We start from the raw sequence: 22,305 nt of genomic DNA, 5'->3' as shown, positions 1-22,305 counted from the left end.
ATACAATTATACCCACCCTGTTGATTTAATTGAAATTCCAACATTGGTGATCTTAGTGTCAACACCTGCAGAATAACCACACGTTGAACACATTTAGTCCCAAATTAGGCATTTTCAAAAGCAAAGTAACTCCAAAATTGTGTCTTACACGACAAAATTTGATGCCTGTCCAAATGTGTCTCACGTTGCAAAAAAAATAATAAATTAAAGCATCAGTGCTGTCTCGAGAATTTTAGCACGTTTGGAAAAAGCAGACGTACTCTGCTGTGTAAATGGGTCAGGAGGTTTGAATGGCATAAAACTGAAAATTGTGCAAGGCACCTTATTTAAAGTCCTGAAGGCCCATGTGTTGGTTTCTACCTACCTTCCATCCGGGTGAGTAACAGATTGCCATTGGTCCACTGATGGATCCAATGTTGCAGAGCACAGCACTTCTGTTCAACCTCTGATGCAGTCCTCATGACTAGTCTGCCTGTGTCATCCAGTCGAGAATATTTCAGATAGACTCCCTTCAGATCAGTCTCAACTGTTGCATGAGGAATAGTATTTGCTGGTCGGTACATCAAGTACACTGGAATCACCCTGTGTAATAAAGGCCATACTGATGTGAGGGATCTTAAGGGAAATTTTGATGTCTTTGTACACAACGTTGAAGGGGCAACTTGTCATTTTGATTAAACAGATTTTACTCACTCTAGAGATTTGCCAAAGTTTTCGATCACTCTTGCCTCTGCAGAGAAGACTTTGCAGTATTCACGAGCAAGGTTCTGAATTCTACATACCTGTTTAAAAAGCATTAAAGAAAAGCCATGTTTTTAGTTAATGCTAAAAAAATGGAAGGAAGGGGATTAGGAAGGGCTTTTGCCTTATTTATCTTTAAACCAAATTTGTAGGTTTAGTTTTTTAAAATCATTTTTAAAAATCATGAGATTAATAATTTACAAAAGCCTCACTTGTGCAGAACAAGAACTTATTTTAAAGTATTTGTACATGTTGCACAACAGACCATAACCGTCACTGATCTTTATTTTGTTTACGTGTTAGATGCTTTCATTAACCTGTCATCACTCTGTCAAATGACTTCAAATAAGTGCTACACCTGCATGAAAATGAGAAAAAGTCGCACTCTTCCTGATCATACTTGCCCGCTGGGTGATGCCCATGTTCATCTCTACCAGGTGGGTTTCCTGTTTGCCTGCATAGGTGATGGGACTGCACACTTTAATGATACATGTGGTCCCTGACTCGAACACAGGTTCCAGGCCGTAGATAACCTTTGCCCTCCAGACTTTGTGAGTGCAGCCTTCACCGATACGAGATTCCTGCATCATAACGCGGCCAAAGAATTTGTTGCCCCAGACACCAGAGTCAGCTAGACCCTTGTTCAACAGTAGGGGTGTCATTTCAATCTCCTCTCCAACTGCAGAGAGGAGAGAGGTTAGGATGAGAGAATGCACACTGTCACAGACAAAACATCATTATCAATTGCTCGCGAATGATTTGAATAAACGAAATCTCAACTTACCGCCAAGATCCTCACGCAGGGACATTCCAGCAAGGACTGGAAAATATAAAGAAGACAATGAGTCATTCTTTAGCTGAAAAGGAAATGTGTTTTATTACTGCAAAAAATATAAATGAGCACATACTATCTGCACTAAGCAGGAAGTCTGTTGAATCTGTTCCATGCTCATTTGTAATTGTGCATCCATAAACCCCACAGTCTCTGCTTGATGCCTGGACAATGGCTAGATTCACCTGAGTCTCATCTCCTGCACTGGGAAAAATAAAAGCAAGTGTGAAGAGGCTGTCAGGGTGCACACCGAATAAATGGAAACAAAACCCAGTTATCTTGCATCACTTTTGAAAAGTGTTTACTGAAACATTTGAAGTATATTTGTCTACCCTCTGCATGAACGCAGCATGCATGAATGCATTATTTAAACATGACCAAAATTAATTCAGCTTTGCTCTATGCTAGTCTCGTAACTTGTGATATTTTTGAGTTAACTGATTTTTTTTTTTTGCATTACTTCAATGCAAATAGAAGTTGGGTTGTTAAAACAATCACAAAGACTTTTCAGATAACATACAGTATGGTTGTTGATTTGTAGTATTTCAACAGATGATGTATGCCCTACACCATTACACTATCATACTTGTTATGTCAGAGGCTTAGCCAACAAAGTAAATAGTTTAGTTCAATTATGTGAGGCTAAGCTAGTACAGAGTGAGGTGCAGGTTGAGGAGAGCCTGGAGAGGTGGAGGTATGCACTGGAGAGAAGAGGAATGAAAGTCAGTAGGGGCAAGATGGAATACATATGTGTGAATGAGAGGGAGGACAGCAGAATGGTGAGGATGCAAGGAGTAGAGGTGATGAAGGCATATGAGTTTAAATACTTGGGGTCAACTGTTCAAAGTAACAGGGAGTGCAGAAGAGAGGTGAAGAAGAGTGTACAGGGAGGGTGGAGTGGGTGGAGAAGAGTGTCAGGAGTGATTTGTGACAGAAGGGTACCAGCAAGAGTTAAAGGGAAGGTTTACAAGATGGTTGTGAGACCAGCTATGTTATATGGTTTGGAGACAGTGGCACTGACGAAAAGACAGGAGGCGTAGCTGGAGGTGGCAGAGTTGAAGATGCTAAACTTTTCATTGGGAGTGACGAAGAAGGACAGGATTAGGAACGAGTATATTAGAGGGACAGCTCAGGTTGGACGATTTGGAGACAAAGCAAGAGAGGCAAGATTGAGATGGCTTGGACATGTGTGGAGGAGAGATGCTGGGTATATTGGCAGAAGGATGCTGAATATGGAGCTGGCAGGGAAGAGGAAAAGAGGAAGACCAAAGAAGAAGTTTATGGATGTGGTGAGGGAAGACATGCAGGGGGCTGGTGTGACAGAGGAAGGTGCAGAGGACAGGAAGAAAAGAAAACGGATGATCCGCTGTGGCGACCCTGTAATGTTCTGTGCCCTCTGGCTATGTTAACTTATAACATTAATAAAGCAAGGACGACTTCTCTCGTGCTGGGTGTTTATTCACCGACCGGATTCCGACTGACGTTGTTACGTACATCACGTGACTTTGTTGTGGCGCTACGGAAAGCCGTAAGGGACATTAGCAAATCAAATATTACTAGCAAATATTACATCTCCCTTTTTCTGAAAAGTGCTGCTTTCTCTGCAGAGATACAGACCACGTTGAGCACGTTTATAAGCGAATACAATCTTAATAAGAAAGAATATGAAAGTGGAACTCTTATATAACTGGACTGCAACAAAGTAGTGTAAAACATTTCCTTCACTGTCTAAATGTGACACCGTAATAACATTTCATCTTTTTTTTCATTTCTTTTTTTTTTTTACATTCATAAGTAGGGCCCTACCAAATTCACGGCCGTGAAAATCGCGTCACGGACCGTGAAATCAGCCTCTTCCCGTGTAATTGACCATTTGCCGTGAAATGCAGTGAAATGCAGAATTTAAGTGCGCAACCAGTTTGAGAAAATACTGTGCTGACATGATTGACATTTTGGATGCGCGAATAAAAGCATTCACGTGTCTAAGACATTGATTGGTTAAATGAGCATCCGGGGTGGTCGCAATGATCATAGTTGTTACTAGCATAGTTTGAGTTAGCTGTCGCCAGCATGTTAGCTTAGGCCCTAACGTGCTGAAGATGTCGAAATCTAAAGCCTCAAAAAACACGACTGCAGACGACAGAGTAATTGAGTTTGGAAAACATATTTTACACGCTGATGGCGGGAAATTATTTTGTACGAGTTGTAATATCTCGTTAGATCACAGTCGACGAGCAACGATTCAGCGTCACTTGGAAAGTGAAACTCATCTCCACAAAAAGAGGGCTGCCGAAAAAGAACCACAAGGTGGTTCGGAGACGAGTCAAACGAGAACATTACGCAAAGTAGATTTAAACAACCAGCGGCCGAATTCCTGAAAGCAGTGCGCATTTTTGACCCTGCACAAACACTTATTTTGACGGTGGATTTAAACTCACTCCGCACGGACATTCCTGGATTTGACAAAAACTGTAGGCTGGAATTGCCGAACTACAAACACATCGCACAAGAGGTGGACACAACTTTACCAGTGCTAGCTTTTTGGAAATCCTCCGAATCTAGGCTACCACACCTTGCTAAAGTAGCGTGGCGCTGTCTGTCAATCCCGACGAACTCTTTGGACGCGGAGAGGGCCGTGTCAAAACATGGACAAGTATTTTCATCGCAGAGACAGAGCATGAAGCCAAGCACCATCGCAGGATGCTCAGTGCTTACATTAAACCACCAGTACGGTTATGCTGTGTGCAGTAGGCTGGGCTATTCAGGCCCTGTGTGAATAAAAAGTATAATTTAATAATTGCCGTGAAATGTCGCATTTTTCTTATAGATTCCGTGAAATCTGTGATTTTCGAGAAACTAGGTCCGTGAAATTGAGCGAAATGTACCGTGAATTTGGTAGGGCCCTATTCATAAGTCAAGGATTTGTCTTGGTTTGACCGTGCGACCTGACCTCGTGGTGTAACCAGGCTGTGTGTCTGGTTGTCGCTGATTGTTCGTGTCTGGAGGTTCAGCATGCTCTTGCTGATGGGCTTGTGTGTTGTTGTTAGCGCTGGTAACAGTCTGCTGTGAAGTGTGTGTGTGTGTAGTGTGAGTGTTCACTCTGCTTTGTCGCAGGTGTTGACGGTTGCGTTGGTAGATCTGACCTTCTTTGGTTTGGATGTGGTAGCTCCTGTCTGTGTTCGCTGGTCTTTCCACAGTTGCAGGTCTCCAGGATCCATCCTCCTGCCGGAAGCGGATTGGTGTGCCTGCGGGCAGGTGGGGCAGAGGTTTGGCTGTTCGGTTGTAGTATGCCTGCTGGCGCTGTTGACATACCTCTCTCCTTTTGTGAACATCCTCCTGACTGGCGATCTGTGGCTGCAGGTGTTTTGCTGTTGATGGGAGAATGGACCGCAGCCTCCGACTCATCAGTAGCTGTGCCGGTGATTTCAGGTTGTCCACCGGTGTGTTGCGATACTCCAGTAAGCTCATGTAGGGGTCTTTGTTCTCAGCTTTGGCTTTGTCCAGGATGCGTTTGGCCGTCTGGACAGTCTTCTCGGAGAGGCCGTTGCTCTGTGGGTAGTGGGGGCTTGTGGTGGTGTGTGAGAAACCCCATGTCTGTGAGAAGTTGCGGAACTCACCAGAGCTGTAGCACGGACCGTTGTCGCTGATGATAGTCTCGGGGATTCCGTGTCGAGCCATTGCTGCTTTCAGCTTCATGATGACGGCAGATGAGGTGCAGCTGTAAAGTCTTTCTAGCTCGAAGAATCTGGAGTAGTAGTCCACAGTGACTATGAAGTCCTGTGAGTTCCATGTGAATAGGTCTGTGCCTATCACTTGCCACGGCCGCTCGGGTATGGCGTGTGACATCATTGGTTCCTTTGCATTTGCGCTGCGCCGTTCTTGGCATATGCTGCAGTCTGCTACCGCATCCTCGATCTGTTTCCCCATGCCAGGCCAGAACAGTAAGTCTCTTGCTCGGCATTTGCTTTTTTCCACGCCAAGGTGGCTGGCATGGATGCGCTGTATCATGTCCTTGCGAAGCTTTTGGGGGACAATGATTCTCTCACCTTTGAACAGGATACCGTCCATTTCTGAGATTTCTGCTCTGTGGTTCCAGTATTCCTGGATGCTGGGCGGGCACTTTTTCTTTGTGTCTGGCCAGCCAGTGAGTGTGGCTCGTCTGAGTGCGGTGAGCTGTGGATCTTGCGCTGTTTCCTGCTTGATTTCTGTGAGTCTTGTGTCGCTCACAGGGATGTTGCTGAGGACTGTGTGCACTTGGGCCTCCATCCCTTCCTGTAGGTCACTGTCGTGGTGTTCTATTGACTTGCGTGACAGTGTGTCGGCCACCGGTATGTCCTTACCGGGGCGGTGGATGATTTGGATGTCGTATTTTTGGAGCGCCAGGATCATCCGTTGCAGCCGGGGTGGTGCTGCTGCCAGTGGCTTTTTTAGTATTGCCTCCAGAGGCTTGTGGTCTGACTCCACAATCACTTTTCGTCCATACATGTACTCGTGGAACCTCTTGCAGCCGAAGACCACAGCGTAGAGCTCCTTCTCTATCTGTGCGTAGTTTTCTTCAGTGCTGTTGAGTGACTTGGACGCATAGGCAATTGGTTTGCCATCTTGGAGCATGACAGCCCCAAGGCCACTTTTGGATGCATCCACTTGGAGTCGCAGCTCTTTCTGCGGGTCGAAATATGAGAGTACTGGACCTGGGTGCTGTGTAATGAGATTCTTCATCTCTTGGAACGCCTTGTCGTGGACTGCATCCCACACAAACTCACTGTCCTGTTTCAGAAGCTGTCTGAGGGGTGAGTTTATCTGTGAGAGGTGTGGAGCGAATCTGGCGAGGTAGTTGATCATGCCGAGGACTGTCTCCAGCTCTGCTTTGTTCTGTGGGGGTTGCATGTCCTTGACCGCCTTCACCTTGTGTGGGTCTGGTTTGATGCCTTCGTGTGAGAGCGTGTGGCCGAAGTAGCTTACCTCGGACACGCATATGTGACACTTGTCGGGGTTGAGCCGCACCCCTCGCTCCCTTGTGCGCTTCAGCATCGCTCTGAGACGCTGGTCATGTTCCTCTTTAGTCTTGCCGAACACTAGTATGTCGTCCACTATGGCCGTCACACCGTCCAATCCTTCATATGTTTCATCCACGCGTCTCTGGAACTCGTCTTGAGCGGACACGATTCCGAATGGCAGTCTGAGGAAACGATACCTGCCAAACACTGTGTTAAATGTCGTCAACATTGAGGATTCAGTGCTCAGTTTGATGGCCCAATAGCCTGACCGCGCGTCTAACACGCTAAAGTACTCAGCTCCAGCAAGCTTTGTGGTGGCGTCCTCCAGCGTGGGGAGGGGGTAGTGAGGTCGTTGTATCACTTTGTTAAGAGCTCTGGGGTCTAAACACACTCTAAGTTTGCCTGTCTTTGGCTTCTCAACAATGACGAGTGCGTTCACCCATTCTGTGGGTTCTGTTACCTTACAGATTATGCCGCCTTTCTCCATGCTGTCAAGCTCGTCCCTCAGTTTGCTGCGTAGGGCGATGGGGATTCTGCGTGGCGGGCAGACGACCGGCGTTGCATCTGGTGTGACGCGGAAGGTGCACTCGCCTGGGAACTCTCCTATTCCCTGGAAAACATCTGCATACTCATCCATTATGCTCTGTGATGTGACATTGTTTTCCTCGCTCACAGCCATCACTATTTTTACCAAGTTTAGGTCACGGCATGTTTTCATTGCCATGACTGGTGGGGCGTTTGTGTCAATGACGTAAAAGTCCAGCATCATTGCATTGTCTCTGTACTTACATTTGAGTTTGCATGTGCCTTTCACGCTCAGCGCGCCTCCTCCATATTCAGTGAGTCTGTGTATTGCTGGTTTCAGTGTCACATTTTTGAACAGCGCCTGGAACAGGTTGGTGGGAATAGTATTGGCCTGTGCCCCAGTGTCTAGTTTAAACTTTACCTTCTGTGGAGGTGTGCCAATTCCAACCTCTACGTAAGCCTGCTCGTTGCTTTTTCCGTTGTTCTCTATTGAGATGCAGTCTATGTACAGCTCTGTCTGTTCTCCCACAGCGGTGCTCTCCACTGTAATGTTGTCGAAGTACAGTTCTTCCTGCTCTCTGTCAGTGGTGTACTCTTCTGGGTTCTCTCCGACGGCATGTACTGTGCCGCGGTAGTACTTTGTCTGTCCCTGGGAGCTAGACTTGCATACTTTAGCAAAATGATTGAGCTTCTTGCATTTAATGCATTGTTTACCCTTAGCTGGGCAAGTGGCTTTAGCGCCGTGTAGCCCTCCACAATAGCTACACGCCCTAGCGGCGGTGCTAACGTTACCCTCCCTTTGTCTGAAGTTAGCGTTAGCTGCTTTGGGTGCGTTCGGTTTGTAAGTCTTTCTGCCTATTGCGTGCACCGTTTCATGTGTGCTGCCCTGGCCCATAGACTTTAGCTGTTGCTTTGCTAGCTCGTGTGAGCGGGCTACATCTATGGCCTTTTCTAGCGTTAGCTCAGCTCCCTGGCTAAGTAGCTTTTCTCTCACTCTGGGTGAGTTGGTGGCAAACACGATGCGGTCCCTGACCATCTCGTCGGCATTTGGGTAGCCACAGTCTTTGACTAGGAGCTTTAGCTCAGTTACAAATCGTTCGAAGGATTCACTCTCTCCCTGCATCTTTTCATGAAATTTATATCTGGCATAAATCGGGTTTGCTTTGGGGGTGATGTACTCAGTGTACTTATCGTAGTACGTTTCTAGCTTCTTGGCTTGTTCTCCGCTGAGTGTCCAAGTGTTGTGCACATCGCGCCCTTTTTCCCCTATCCAGAGCAGGAGGTAGCTGCATTTCTCCTCTTCATTCTTCCCGCGCAGGGGGCCCGTGAACATTAGCTCCGTTGTTTGTCGAAATCGTCTCCATGCTTCAGGTAAGTTCGCCGATTCCCAGTCCATCCGTGGAGCTGGAACGCCGTACGAATCCATATTGGGTATTTAAACTCCGCTACTCTGACACCATGTAATGTTCTGTGCCCTCTGGCTATGTTAACTTATAACATTAATAAAGCAAGGACGACTTCTCTCGTGCTGGGTGTTTATTCACCGACCGGATTCCGACTGACGTTGTTACGTACATCACGTGACTTTGTTGTGGCGCTACGGAAAGCCGTAAGGGACATTAGCAAATCAAATATTACTAGCAAATATTACAGACCCCTAACGGGAACAGCTGAAACTAGTAGTAATAATAGTAGGTGTGAGACTAAGCTAGTAAAATACCATTATTTATGGTTAGTGCAATAATATGTAATCATGGCTATCTTGTGTGGAATAGTTATTAAAGCTCATTTTGACCTTTGGTTGCAAACACACTTTTGAAGATGCATCATTCATATTTCCGATGGCTTTGGAACTTAAAGCTTCAATCCTGAAGATGTCCTTTTTGATACTTTGTAATATTACTTCCGGTGTGGGAAGATGGCGGCGCGAATTCACATTCGCAGCGGCTTCACCTAGTGCCGGTGTGGGTAGATGGCAGTGCGAATTCACATTTGCAGCAGCCTCACCCAGTACCGTCAATGCAATGTCTTTGTCCACGTCTTCGTCTTAAGTTTTTCTCTTCATTTGTTGGCTTGGAGAGCTGGCGCTGGATCGGCTGGGAGAGCTTGGTCTGCTCCGCTGTGGGCCCAGGGACCACGGCTTTGCCCGGAGCTGTACCCAAGGAGGTAACATCGACGGCGGTCTGACAGGACACGGAAGCGGGGCAGGCTAAGCTAACTGCTAGCCCATGCAGACCGGCACTTCCGATAACACCGAGGGCGGTCTGGCGGCGGCCTCACCTGGCGTTGACTGGTGTTTTTGATGTGGTCGTGTGGAGTGCTGGGAGGTGTGTCAAGGGTGTCTGGCCGGGAGAACTGGTGCTGGATCGGCTGGTTGCCACAGGGACCACAGCCCCTGCCCGGAGCTGCACCCGAGGAGGAAACATGGAGGGCGGTCTGACAGGATGCGTAATCGGGGCAGGCTAGGCTTACTGCTAGCCCATGCAGACCGGCGGTTCCGACAGTCATCCTGGCTGGCGTTTGTTGGACAGTTTTTTGTTTTTTGTTTTTTTGGATATATGTGTTAGTTTGAATATGTGTGTACTTGTAGTTCTTAAATGTGTGTCTTTGTATGTTGCACTGCTGTGGTCTGGGGGAAACAACATTTCGTTTCACTTCATGTGCGCAAGTACATGAGGTGAAATGACTAAGTGTTCCCGATTCCTAATTCCTGGAGAATATAAGACAATAGCAAACCCATGAATATTGAAGTAAACAACTCTTGTAGTTGTTGATTCTAATGGTTAATGTCAAGTATGTTTTTCAGGGAAACATGATATTTCTCCATCCTGACCAGCAGCAAAGCCAGAAGAAGAGGGCAGGTAGAGATGAATGAAACGGTTGGTGCCTAACAAACAGATGTGGCAGACCAAGCTCATAGAAGGACTTTTTTTACTGACAGATACTTACAACCTCAGTAACCAAGACCTAGGTTAGACAGCCTTCAGGGTGCTGGCTTTAACAATGTTACTATTAGGTAAACCTTTTTAAAATAAAACTATTCAATCATTTCGTTTCTCCTAAAATTGGCCAGGACTTCTTTGAGGACTTACCTTCTTTTAACCTGAGCGATCTCCACTTCATCTCTGCACCATTTGAGAGTCGAGTCACTGAGGACATTAAAAAACTGGCACCAAAGTTTCAAGTGTCCCGAGGCATCTGAGAAAGACTCTCCCCTAATCTTACGGATAACCTGAGGAGCTGGAAGGAGAGAGGGAACCCAAAAGGGTCATCTAGGTAAGGATATACACTTTCTTACGTTTCAGTTTACCCACTACTATGTCTAGTGCCTCTCATCAACCTATCCAGTTAATCTCTCCTGGCAAAGTGCATAGGCCCATTTCTTGGCAGTGCCAAAGCAAACAAGCAGTGACCACATGCTTCCTATTGATGCTCAGCCAACCTAAACTACATGTAAATGGCTTATTTCATTAAATGAAACAACCTCTCTAAGGCCAGCCGCCTATAACAGTGACCACTGGCATTGACTGCAGCAGAACTGCCTTCACAGTGTAGAAATACTATTGCAAATAGAGACGATGTTAAGTTTGATTGTTCAACTAAGTACAATATATGGGGTGTAACCACAACAAAAGCTTTCACTTCTATTCATTGGTATCAGATATATTGGTATCTTACCTTTAAATGGGTTGTGCTTGTTCTTTTCTACAGTTTTTTCTTCAGTCTTGAGTGTGACGATCTGCTGATTTGGCTCCTGGCTTGGTGTTGGAGGGTCCTGTGCCACCTTCCTCCTGTTGAATAGAGGTGACCGCCTTTCGGGTGGAGGGGTTCGTGGGCCACTGGGTTGAAGAACAGATGAGCGTCGTGACAGTGTGGGAGATGCTGAGAGCATCACCGAGCCTGGGGAAAGGTTGCTGCTTTTTGAGGGCCCTTCCTCTTTCTGAGATTGGTTATCAGCTGGCGATGTGGCCTCGCTGTCTTCTGTTTTGCTCTTGGGGATGAAGATTTTGCGACGGGCTCCAGAGGCCAGTTCTTGTGGGGTAGCAGATGGGATGGGAGGAGTACCGTTTCTTTCCCTTAACAATGGGCTATCTTCGGGGTTTGAAACAATCTCAGCTGTAGACAAAGAGCTCTCCTGTTGAGTAAGTGGAGGTATAATACCTTGTGTTACCACGCCAAACACTGTACTTTTGGTGGCAAAGCTTTGTACAGTGTCCAAACCACTCGTAGTTGTTTTGTGTTCCTTATTCTTATCTAAAAGTGCACTTGAATTAGTTTGAGTGATACTCCAATGAGTGTCACTAATAGATTGAATTTCTGGGGTTAAAGTTTGTGTAAATTCTGGATCAGGGCTATGAAATTGTTTCTCATCATCGGGCTTAAAGATAGGCGTCATTGTTGTTGGAGTGCTGGCCTTTGGCAATGGGCATTCTGCAGAATATATGTTTGAATTTGGAGGGATTTTGTCACCAAGTTCTTGCTTTGGTGTAGCAGGAGAAATATCTATCAGGACGTTTTCAGTGCTAGAGTGAAAAATGCTAGTATCATCTTTCACAGCAATCAGAAGTAATGGTCCAGACTGCTGGCCAGTGTCCATGATGCTGTCAGTATCCCTTTTTGTACTAGAGGGACATTTTCCAGTCTTTAAAGTGTTGCCCATGTCTATGACAGAGATAGAGGGGATGGCAGCAGGTTTGTGTGTAACCTCAACAATTGGGGAAACGGCAGTGAAGGACTGCATTTTTTCACTCTTAGTTTGAGTTAGTCTGTGGTGAACTCCAAAGTGTTTAGACTTCATGTTTGCAGTGGGATCAGCATCACCATTTACCTCTGTGTGCCGATCAGTCTTGGATTTCTCCACTTCCAGTGTACGATCTCTGTTTTCTGTTCTTAATTCTGAACGTTTTTCTGTCGTGACCTCTGTTTCATTTGTAGTGGGAAACAAATTGCCATCAGGGTTTGGTGATTTGGTTGTCACAGACTGACCTCCTGTCACATCAAGAGCCTTCATCTGTGACCTCAACAGTTCAGCGATTGATATGACTTTGGATACTGGTTTTGGGATCTCTCTGAAGTCTTTTATGTATTGCTCAGACTTATTGGAGTTTTGAATCCTTGTTTTCTCTGGATTATTGGTCACATGTGGACTCGTGGTCTCAGATCGAGTCAGTTTCAGATTTTGCGATTCTGGATGAGTCTCCTCTGCCTTTTTCATCACAGTCTCCTTCTTCTCAAATTCATCACAAGCTACATGCTCAATGGTCGCGTTAACTGTTTGTTTTTCCCCTGCATTCATGGTTCTTTCTATTTCAGCTTGTTCGCCCAACTTTAGTGACAGAACTTCAGTTTCCATCTCAACTTTCCTTTCATTTGGGTACAAATTGTCCCCCTGTATTTCTAACGTACCTCCTTCATTACTCTCTGCTTTCTTGTCAACTTTTATTTCTGTCTGCATAACAGTTTTTATAGCTTTCTCAACTTGGCTTTGCTGGACGGTGGGCGAAATATTACACCCCGGGGTGTTCTCCTCATCACCAGGACTTTCGAGGGGTGACTTTTGTACGTCTGTAAAAAGGACTGTATGGCTTTCACTTGATCCCCTGGAATGGTCCCATGTGTCCTGTGTCATTTTGTCAAAGGCTGCTTGGACAGGATTGCGCAAAGTAGCGGTCTGGTTGTCATCTGTCGCAGTCTCTCTTTCTGATGGAGTCTTTAGTGGCAATTGGTCATCCGTTGTGCATAGGGTGGGTTGTGGTTCAAGGTTGACAGGTGCATCATTCCTGTTTGTCCGTGTATGGGCCTGTGTGACCTTGAGGCACAAAACAACCATAGGTTTCCATGCTGTAAATACTTATTCCTTTTATCCCTGGCTATGCTGGACATGGATAAACACATGCAATGTTAAAGGCGGCAACAGTGTAACATTCACAACAAACAAAGGAGGGGAAACACATTAAGGGGAAAATGCAGACAGCAATCCATGAATAATTGTGGAAATATTTGTAAACATCAACAGCGTGCTACCAAAGCCTGATCTAGACAACACATTTGCACAAGTGATACTCTGTGGACTCACATTGATTGACAGTGTATTAAGGAACATTTGAGTTTTACTCTTAATTGAGCCATATTTCATTCTGTTGCAAACAAGTTGAGAGCAGGGAACCTGGAAATTGATTCTTGACATGGTCCTCCTGTTGACAAAGTCCCTGTCGGTTTATTTCTAATTAGGCAAGTCCTTAAAGTGTACCTTTCTGACCCCACACCGTTGTTTGTAGCTTTATGAGCAGCATATATAAACCCTAATCCTCCATCCTTACATCTACCCTAAAACTAGCATACTAAATAGTAAAAAAGCAATTCTAGCTTTTCTGATCCATCAACCATCAAATGCAAGCAGTAGTCAAGCAACACCACACTCTCAGTCATAGCAAATTGGTAACGCATGCTATTACTGGAACATTATGGATCAAAATTTTAGAATAATGATGCTACACACTACCAAATATCAGTGTTCCACAAACATGTTTATTTACAGTAAAATCCATATTAGCACCAAGGGCTCTAATGGATTCTCTGTCTCGGGTGTCGTCCGTGAACAAGCTAAGCCACAATGTGGCTCCAAGTTTATTCTCTTTGCCAGATGTCTGCCTTGGCCTGCCTTCAAAAAGCAGCTGCATGTAGAAACTGCTTTGTCTCTTAAGTCAGAGTCATGAAAAGAGATAAATGACGCATTTGATGTTTGACTTCCAACCTGAAACAAAAGTGCGTGGCTCATTTCTTTTTATCACTGTATTTAAAGCTATTCACAAGGAAAAGGCCTCTTTTGAGTTCCAGTGTGGCCAGGCTGGGAAGCAAATCATTTCAGAAGCTGCTCCAGCTATGTGTTTTTCAGTGTTTGTGGCCGGTTCCCTCAATATTTGGACAGCTGCCCAGAATCAAGATGATTGCATTAGCAGAGAGCAGCGAGGGGTTTTTAGGATAAAGCATCTGAGAATTTGAGAGCTACATTTAAGAGACCTGATGTAGGTAAAATTTATGGAGGAACAGATTTTGCTGATTTACAGCAAGTCTGAGAAATGGTGTTGTTTATTGAAAAAAAAATATTGGCAATATGAAGAAAAGTTTCTTCAATTTACTTAAATTTGGCTCATGTGTTACATAATTAAAAACTTAATCAGATGTCCCCTTGAGACAGCAAGATTCACCAGGCACCCAAAGTGCTCTTATTATTTCAGTTTTCCCGCTTCTGTTAAGTCTCCATCACAACCCCAATTATTTCATTTTGCTTTTCATTGCCTCCATTGCTTGTTTCCTCAGTGCATGACTGTCAAGATTACTGATCATGAAATTTTAAATATGGAGAGCGCACATTATATAAGACCTTATGTAAGATTTGAAATACCAAATTTCTATCTTTAGTTATGCATGGATGTATTTTGTTTGTTAGTTTGTTTGTTAGTGTTTTTATCCTTGCCGTTAACATTAAGCAGTATTTCTAGATTCAGTGTGGGAATATACCTGTTGCATTTGTCAGTGTGTGCGTCATTTAATTCTTGTCACACAGCATGGCATACTTGTAAAGTCTATAAATAGCCACAAGATGCTTGTGTTACTGATCTGGTCTGTGTTGGCAATGCAAAGCACTCATGAGCTCATTCGAACACGGTCTCTCACCTCTCCCTGCAGGGGCGGCTGAGACACAGACGCATTCTTCAGGCCGTCGTTGCTTGTTTCTGTCTCAGACAACTGATCACTTGACTGTTCGTGTTTTGGCTGAAGCGATGCAGCCACGGTCTCACAGGGTGTGTCTGCTGACTCCAGGCTGCTGTGAACTGGAGATGCGTGATGTATTGGACCAGCGGTATTGAAACACTGTGTATTGTGTTTTGCTAAATCCACGGCCATGTCACCAGTTTCATGTGCCGGTGGCACAGCAGTCTGAAGTTGGCATTCTGTTGCGTTAGGCTTTGCCTCTACTTCCATGGCTGTGATGTCCTCTTGTTGCATTTTAATTACATCTTCCTCTGCTATGTTGCTCAAGGACTGGTGAGCTGTTGCTACAGGAGTTGACGATGGTTGTGTTGATGTAACAGGAGGGCTTGGACCATACAATCCTGAATTTTCCTCTGCATCGCAGCGTCCAGCTTCCTTCTCAAGCTCTGCAACTTTTTTACTTTCAGTCCCTGACAAATAATGGTTTGTGGAGTGGAGGACAGTGGAGGATGCAATGTCTGGACATAAAGAGTAGAGCGGAACAGTCGACTGTTTCCCTTGTGCAAGCAACTCTATATGTCCCTCTGCACATACCTTCTCATCGTCTGAAGGTATATTAATTGGCAATGCTTCATCTGTTGCTTTTTTCTGATGCCGTTCAATCTCTTTGATAGAGTTTGAATTCAAAGTGTCAGTGGTGCTCATTACCTCCATAACCTCTTCTGAAGAGCCCTGATATTGCAAAGATTCTGTGGGAGACAGTACAATACAGGCCTCCCCATCCACCTTCCTCTCTTCAGACATCCTCTCTGCCATAATATCTGCCTTGACACTCTCCTCAACACTAGAGATCTTTATCTTCTTTTTGACAAAGGGAGTTTTTGGTTGGTGTGAAGTGAAGATCTTCTGCACAGAGTCATATGTGTATGTGACACTTTTACTGCCATTTTCATTGATAGCCTGTCCATTCATTATGGGAGACACTGCCCTGGTAGTGATCGGGATGGACCTCTCCTCGGTTTGTCCATCAGCAGCCTCCTTTAGCCTGGCCTCAGCCTCGGCCGCCGGGATTGGATGGCTCTTCTCAGTCCCCTCATCTTCCATGGAGCGAGGTGTGGTGAAACTGGCCTCCATTGGGGACCGGCGTTTCCTTTGCGTGCGGTCCGGACTGATGGTTCTTAGTTGTTGCTGTTGGCCTGGTGGCTCCTTGTTCTCCTTCCCTTCTAGTTCCCTTCGCTTGTTCTCCGCCTTTTGCTTGAGCTTGGCAAAGTACCGCTGGTGGATCTTGTACTCGTTCATTACCCCGACCTCCAAAACACAAGAGCAGGACACAATGCCTTTGTTGTTGCTGGCTGATGCCTGATAAAGAGCTGCATCTTCCACAGTGCAACTAAGGAGAAAAAAAACAAAAAACAACAACTAGTTTAAATGTCTAGCTAGATAAAAGCTAAACAGAAACAACTCTAATTTTTCCATACAGCTAGAAATATATTCATACTTGAAAACATTCATACTTGTAAATGTGCAGGGAATAATTTTGTCCATTACGGAATATTTCATGTTTAGGCAGCCCACAATATCTGTCCAATTGCATGTCGTCTTTATACCAAATAACTTCAGGGGTAGGGTAACCTGAGGCAAACAAAGACAAAATTATTGCAATTATAAAATATATCTACGGAGTACCCAAAAAAATATACCATTTAACTTTATAATAGCTTCTTTCCAATACTTTATATTAAGTGCAGTAAACTATAAATATTTGTCAGTGAAAAGACATACTGTACATGATCTTGTCTGTATCTACAAAGGGTGCACACATAATGAACTTAATACCACAAAAAGTGGATCCAAAATTGGAAATTAAAGATTTCTAGACAACCAGTTGGCAGTTGGCACTGCCCAAAAAATGATCAGAGTTTGGAAATATCAGGATAACTTGGAAAACATTTTTGATATGCATTTAGTTTTTAGTGTATTTCCCTGGGTATACTGCTACCTAACACATTAGCTGAAACTGGGACATGATGCAGAATAATTGTATCAAAGAAAAAAAAAGGAAATTTTGGCACATTACTCAGCAGGAGTGTCCCTCCCACGATATATGAAGGTTAATTACCAGAGTTCATGTTTTGTAAGGCACCACTATTGTAAAACGTTGCCGTAAAATGTTTCTTATAATGTGTCAGCAAAAGTTCAAAGCGGTGCCTACCTGTTACCACACAAGTGAACTTCACATTGGAATTTTCAGACACAGCTTTTGACTTCAGGGTTGTCTCAAAAAACGGCTGTGTCTCTTCTGTCAGTTGGGCCATTACAGTGCAAAGTGTGCTCCTGCAAAATGAAGAGCTGGTCAGGGCTAACCATGGGGGGGGGGAAAGGGAATGCTTTCTGGGGCCCAGCCGTTGGGGGGGGGGGCAGCAATAATCATGTTCATCCTAAATATAAGCAGTGATAATGCCAATACTTGCCATTGAGTGTGACCTGGCTAAGCAGATGGACTTTAAAGACATTATAAAGGACTTTGCATCCAGTAAGACAAGGAACATTGCTGTATAAGAGGCAAAGATGAAGCCATATGGTAGGAAATTGCATTTTCTACTAAGAAATGTGTGGCGTAAGTGTAGCAGATCTTTGTTGACCTTGGTGTGTTTAAGTGTGTCAAAGAGTTATATTATGGTGTGTGTGTTTGTGTATGTGTGTGTGCGCCTGTGCAGCCCCCAGTACTGAGTAAGTCTCTCTCAGTTTACATGTACACTCACTGGCCACTTTATTAGGTACACCTTGCTAGTACCGGGTTGGACCCCCTTTTGCCTTCAGAACTGCCTTAATCCTTCGTGGCATAGATTTAACAAGGTACTGGAAACATTCCTCAGAGAGTTTGGTCCATATTGACATGATAGCATCACGCAGTTGCTGCAGATTTGTCGGCTGCACATCCATGATGCGAATCTCCCAGTCCACCACATCCCAAAGGTGCTCTATTGGATTGAGATCTGGTGACTGTGGAGGCCATTTGAGTACAGTGAACTCATTGTCATGTTCAAGAAACCAGTCTGAGATGATTCGAGCTTTATGACATGGCGCGTTATCCTGCTGGAAGTAGCCATCAGAAGGTGGGAACACTGTGGTCATAAAGGGATGGACATGGTCAGCAACAATACTCAGGTAGGCTGTGGCGTTGACACGATGCTCAATTGGTACTAAGGGGCCCAAAGTGTGCCAAGAAAATATCCCCCACACCATTACACCACCACCACCAGCCTGAACCGTTGATACAAGGCAGGATGGATCCATGCTTTCATGTTGTTGACGCCAAATTCTGACCCTACCATCCGAATGTCGCAGCAGAAATCGAGCCTCATCAGACCTGGCAACGTTTTTCCAATCTTCTATTGTCCAATTTTGGTGAGCCTGTGCGAATTGTAGCCTCAGTTTCCTGTTCTTAGCTGACAGGAGTGGCACCCGGTGTGGTCTTCTGCTGCTGTAGCCCATCTGCCTCAAGGTTCGACGTGTTGTGCGTTCAGAGATGCTCTTCTGCATACCTCGGTTGTAATGAGTGGTTATTTGAGTTACTGTTGCCTTTCTGTCAGCTCGAACCAGTCTGGCCATTCTCCTCTGACCTCTGGCATCAACAAGGCATTTTCGCCCACAGAACTGCCGCTCACTGGATATTTTCTCTTTTTCGGACCATTCTCTGTAAACCCTAGAGATGGTTGTGCGTGAAAATCCCAGTACATCAGCAGTTTCTGAAATACTCAGACCAGCCTGTCTGGCACCAACAACCACGCCACGTTCAAAGTCACTTAAATCACCTTTCTTCCCCATTCTGATGCTCGGTTTGAACTGCAGCAGATCGTCTTGACCATGTCTACATGCCTAAATGCATTGAGTTGCTGCCATGTGATTGGCTGATTAGAAATTTGCGTTAATGAGCAGTTGGACAGGTGTGCCTAATAAAGCGGCCGGTTAGTGTATGTGTTTAGTAGAAGAGAGAGAGAGAGCACATGCATGTGTTTATATGCGTAAAGCAGATTGGGGGGGGTGCCCATTCACGGGACCTTTTCAGGGGCCCAGCCATTTCTGTGGGCAGGCCTGGAGCTGGTTATCCAAACTGGGATGTCATGCTTCGGTAAAATGTTATTTAAACAGTTTTCAGTCTGGATGAAGACCAAGAAGGTACCTTTTTTAAATTCTGGGTCAAAACCAAGAAACTGGGCTGTGGAAATTTTCAAATGGTTTCGTCAATTACAAATCGTTGCCCACGATGACAAAAGTTTGTAAAACGCCAATTCTTATTTTGAATGCAACCTCTGGCTACTACTATGTCATCATAGCCTTGATGTGATATTAAGTAGACTGTAAAAAAAATTGGGTTGTTGGAAAGATGGGGGGAAGAGCATGTTTGAGTTAGCAACATTAAACCAGTTTGGACGAAATAAGAAATCATTTCATTTAGGTCCCCAGTTTTGAAGACCACTGCTGAAACATATAGGTCAGTGTGCTAAAGATATCACTCTAGTATGCATCTTTTCCCTCTCAAAAACAGGAAATATGTGATTAAAATAGAACCCTTTACTGAATTTGATTTCCAGATTTAACACAGGGGCTGAAAATTTTCAAAATTAGTACGTCAGGTGCAGCGTATCACAATCTGCAAAATGCCAGTCACTCATCTGCACACACTCTGCATTCACACGTCCAAGTGTTAATTCATATGGATTGGACAAACTCATTACAATACCTTGGTGGCCTGTACTGAGAATACCTGTGACTTGAGCAACTATGCAGAAAGGAGGCAAACAGAGGCAGCTTATCAGGCACATAACATGTTGGCTACACATTCCTGAACATGACAAAGGAAATTCATATGGACAATGAGCTCAGACTGTGTGATAGTATGAACCAACTTCATTACCACAATACACTGCAATTTCCACTTTCTAAATCTGTAGTAACCTCCCTGTGCATGAGTATGATTAAAATGCGGTCTTTTATCGGTCCCCCCTTTTTCTCCCCAATTTTATCCGGCTAATGACCCCACTCTTCTGAGCCGTCCCGGTCACTGCTCCACCCCCTCTGCCAATCTGGGGAGGGCTGCAGACTACCACATGCTTCCTCCGATACATGTGGAGTCGCCAGCCGCTTCTTTTCAACTGACAGTGAGGAGTTTCGCCAGGGGGGCGTAGCACGAGGGAGGACCACGTTATTCCCCCCAGTTCTCCCTCCTCCCCGAACAGGCACCCGCAGACACGGCCAATTGTGTCTGTTGGGATGCCCGACCAAGCTGGAGGTAACACGAGGATTCGATCCAGCGATCCTTGTGTTGGTATGGAATAGACCGTCACGCTACCCGGATGATTGAAATTCAGTTTTAAGCCACCAATTGTTCTGGAAGGTTTGGCTTTATGCTGTTAATCAATTTAACTGAGCCCAGCACAGATTGAACAGGGGGCAGGTCAAGGATGAACCAGGACTTGACCCCAAAGGAATTTGGATCTGTGAGTCAAACCTGAACTGGTCATGGTGGAAATCAGTGCCAAGAGATAAGGCTATTCAAAATCATGATGAAAATGATAACTCGTGCTTTTTCATAAAACATAAAGAACGAGATTAGGAGAATGCATCTGGTGATTTTCAGTAATCCTACCTGTGATTTTGACAGGCAGAAATGTGTAATACAAAATTATGTAAGTCCCAGAACTGGGCTGAAGTACTGCACCCATCATCCTCACATCTGCTTTTAAAAGCCTCTTTAGTCCATATGAAATTAATTTTCAGAAATGAGGCGCATGATCATACATATGATGTATTCAATACAGAACACAGGCTATATATTGAATCACCACAGCATGTGGACATGCAGCCAAAACATCACATCATGTTAATTGCGGAGTGCTTGCATGCATGTAAAAAAAACCCGGAAAAATCATCCGCCTACTTGTGTGTTATGTGCGGTTGATCTATGTCTGGTGTTCAAACCCCTCATCAGCCTTGGGTCAGTTCACAGTCTCAGAATATTTTTACACTTCAGTGCATACAAACCATGATTAAACAAACACAACAAGACACTCGCACTACAGACAGTTGGACTTTTAATGAACATAGCTGTTTTTGTCCAATATTAGTAACGTAAGCGGTCATATATTTATTATTTGTACACGTGGGGGAACAAAGTAGTAATTGAAGCCATGGCAATTTTAGAAAGGAAAAATTCTGACACAATTTTTCTATACATTATGATAGGATACTCAGTTATTTTGTTATGTATATTCTTATTTTGTTGAGGTTACAACATAGATATTGTGTCACTTTGCTCAATTTAAGGGAAAAAAACAGATTAAAGTGATTTCCGGAAGCAAAATGTTCCCATGTAGTTAAGGCAATGATCGAGAGACAACTCACTCCTTGGGGCATGTTGCCCAATAGGGTGCTTTGTTTATCATTGACTATAAGCAAAAAATAGGGTTATTAAATTCTCCATAGACATCTAGTGTGCCTAACCATCAAGTCACTGTTATCAAAATGACCCTAAAAGTCAATGCCCATGATTTTTTCTTAACATCATTGAACATCTCTAAATTGTAAAGCTAAATCAGAATGTACCAAATGCCAAAGTTGTTTCAAAAACAGCTCATTCATAGCTAGAATAGGTTTCACTGTCTCTATAAAACCTATTTTTAATGCAAAAGCATATCGTGAGATGTGGCCCGGCATGCATAAGTGGAGTCAACAGGACATCTGAACTGCTCAGGTTACTATGGCAACCACAAACAAAGAAAACATGCCATGCACATCTACTTCCTTGTTGTGTGAAAACATCTTACTAGGTGCTCAGTGGATGTGTGTGTGTGGGGTGGGGGGGGGGCATGGGTGACATTGCATGAATGAGGGATTTCTACCTGTTTTCTGGCCTGACGTTGGAGAGGTAACTACGGCTACTGGGTCGGCCACTCCCACTGACATCATCCCCATTGACATGGCCGGATCTTCCGTCGCCAGAATAGGAGCGTGTTATCATCCTCCTGGAACTCATTTTCCACCAGATAACGTTACGCAGAGATTAAGGGCTCTCCAGAGAAACTCCCCTCGCTTTCTTCTTTTGTAAAAAGGAAGAAAAAAAAAAGGCGAAGCAAAAATGAAACAGAATCAGATTCCCTTTGTCACTGGGTCTTAGATTTTATCCCAAAACACTGAGAAGTGCTGAAAGAGAGATGAGAGAGCTAAACTGTTCGAGCGTTTACGCTGACGACCGGCACTTTGTAAAAAATAAATGTCTCGGTTAGAAATCATGGAAAGTAAGCAAACTGTATGCTAATAACACAACTAGGCATAGTTCCCTTGTGTTGTTCCATAGACTGAAACACAATGCCATGCAGCACAAGGACAAGAGATGCACTGTTAAAAAAAAAAAGGAAGAGAAAGAAAGAAGAAAAACAAATCTCTTCTTGCCACATGTACAATTTCAGCAGATGACTTTCAGCAGAAAAAAAA

General features: G+C 44.4%; 1 protein-coding gene across 1 annotated transcript in view; it reads right to left on the bottom strand.

The window, feature by feature from the left end:
• alpk3b (alpha-kinase 3b) overlaps positions 1-21,847 on the bottom strand; it is a 22,335-nt gene extending 488 nt beyond the window's left edge. The window contains exons 1-14 of the mRNA XM_056279294.1: positions 21,714-21,847; positions 19,556-19,594; positions 17,024-17,145; positions 16,326-16,443; positions 14,773-16,201; positions 11,924-12,904; positions 10,774-11,230; positions 10,188-10,335; positions 1,650-1,777; positions 1,526-1,561; positions 1,146-1,420; positions 694-782; positions 365-582; positions 17-65 (exon numbers count right to left, since the gene is read on the bottom strand). Of these exons, the coding sequence (XP_056135269.1) occupies positions 17-65; positions 365-582; positions 694-782; positions 1,146-1,420; positions 1,526-1,561; positions 1,650-1,777; positions 10,188-10,335; positions 10,774-11,230; positions 11,924-12,904; positions 14,773-16,201; positions 16,326-16,443; positions 17,024-17,145; positions 19,556-19,594; positions 21,714-21,847 (4,223 nt within the window). The remainder of the gene's footprint in view (positions 1-16; positions 66-364; positions 583-693; positions 783-1,145; positions 1,421-1,525; positions 1,562-1,649; positions 1,778-10,187; positions 10,336-10,773; positions 11,231-11,923; positions 12,905-14,772; positions 16,202-16,325; positions 16,444-17,023; positions 17,146-19,555; positions 19,595-21,713) is intronic.
• Positions 21,848-22,305: the final 458 nt, after the last annotated feature.

The sequence above is a fragment of the Lampris incognitus genome, chromosome 4 (assembly GCF_029633865.1).
Source record: "Lampris incognitus isolate fLamInc1 chromosome 4, fLamInc1.hap2, whole genome shotgun sequence".
Classification (NCBI taxonomy): Eukaryota; Metazoa; Chordata; class Actinopteri; order Lampriformes; family Lampridae; genus Lampris; species Lampris incognitus.
This window is presented reverse-complemented; position numbering and strand designations above follow the sequence as displayed.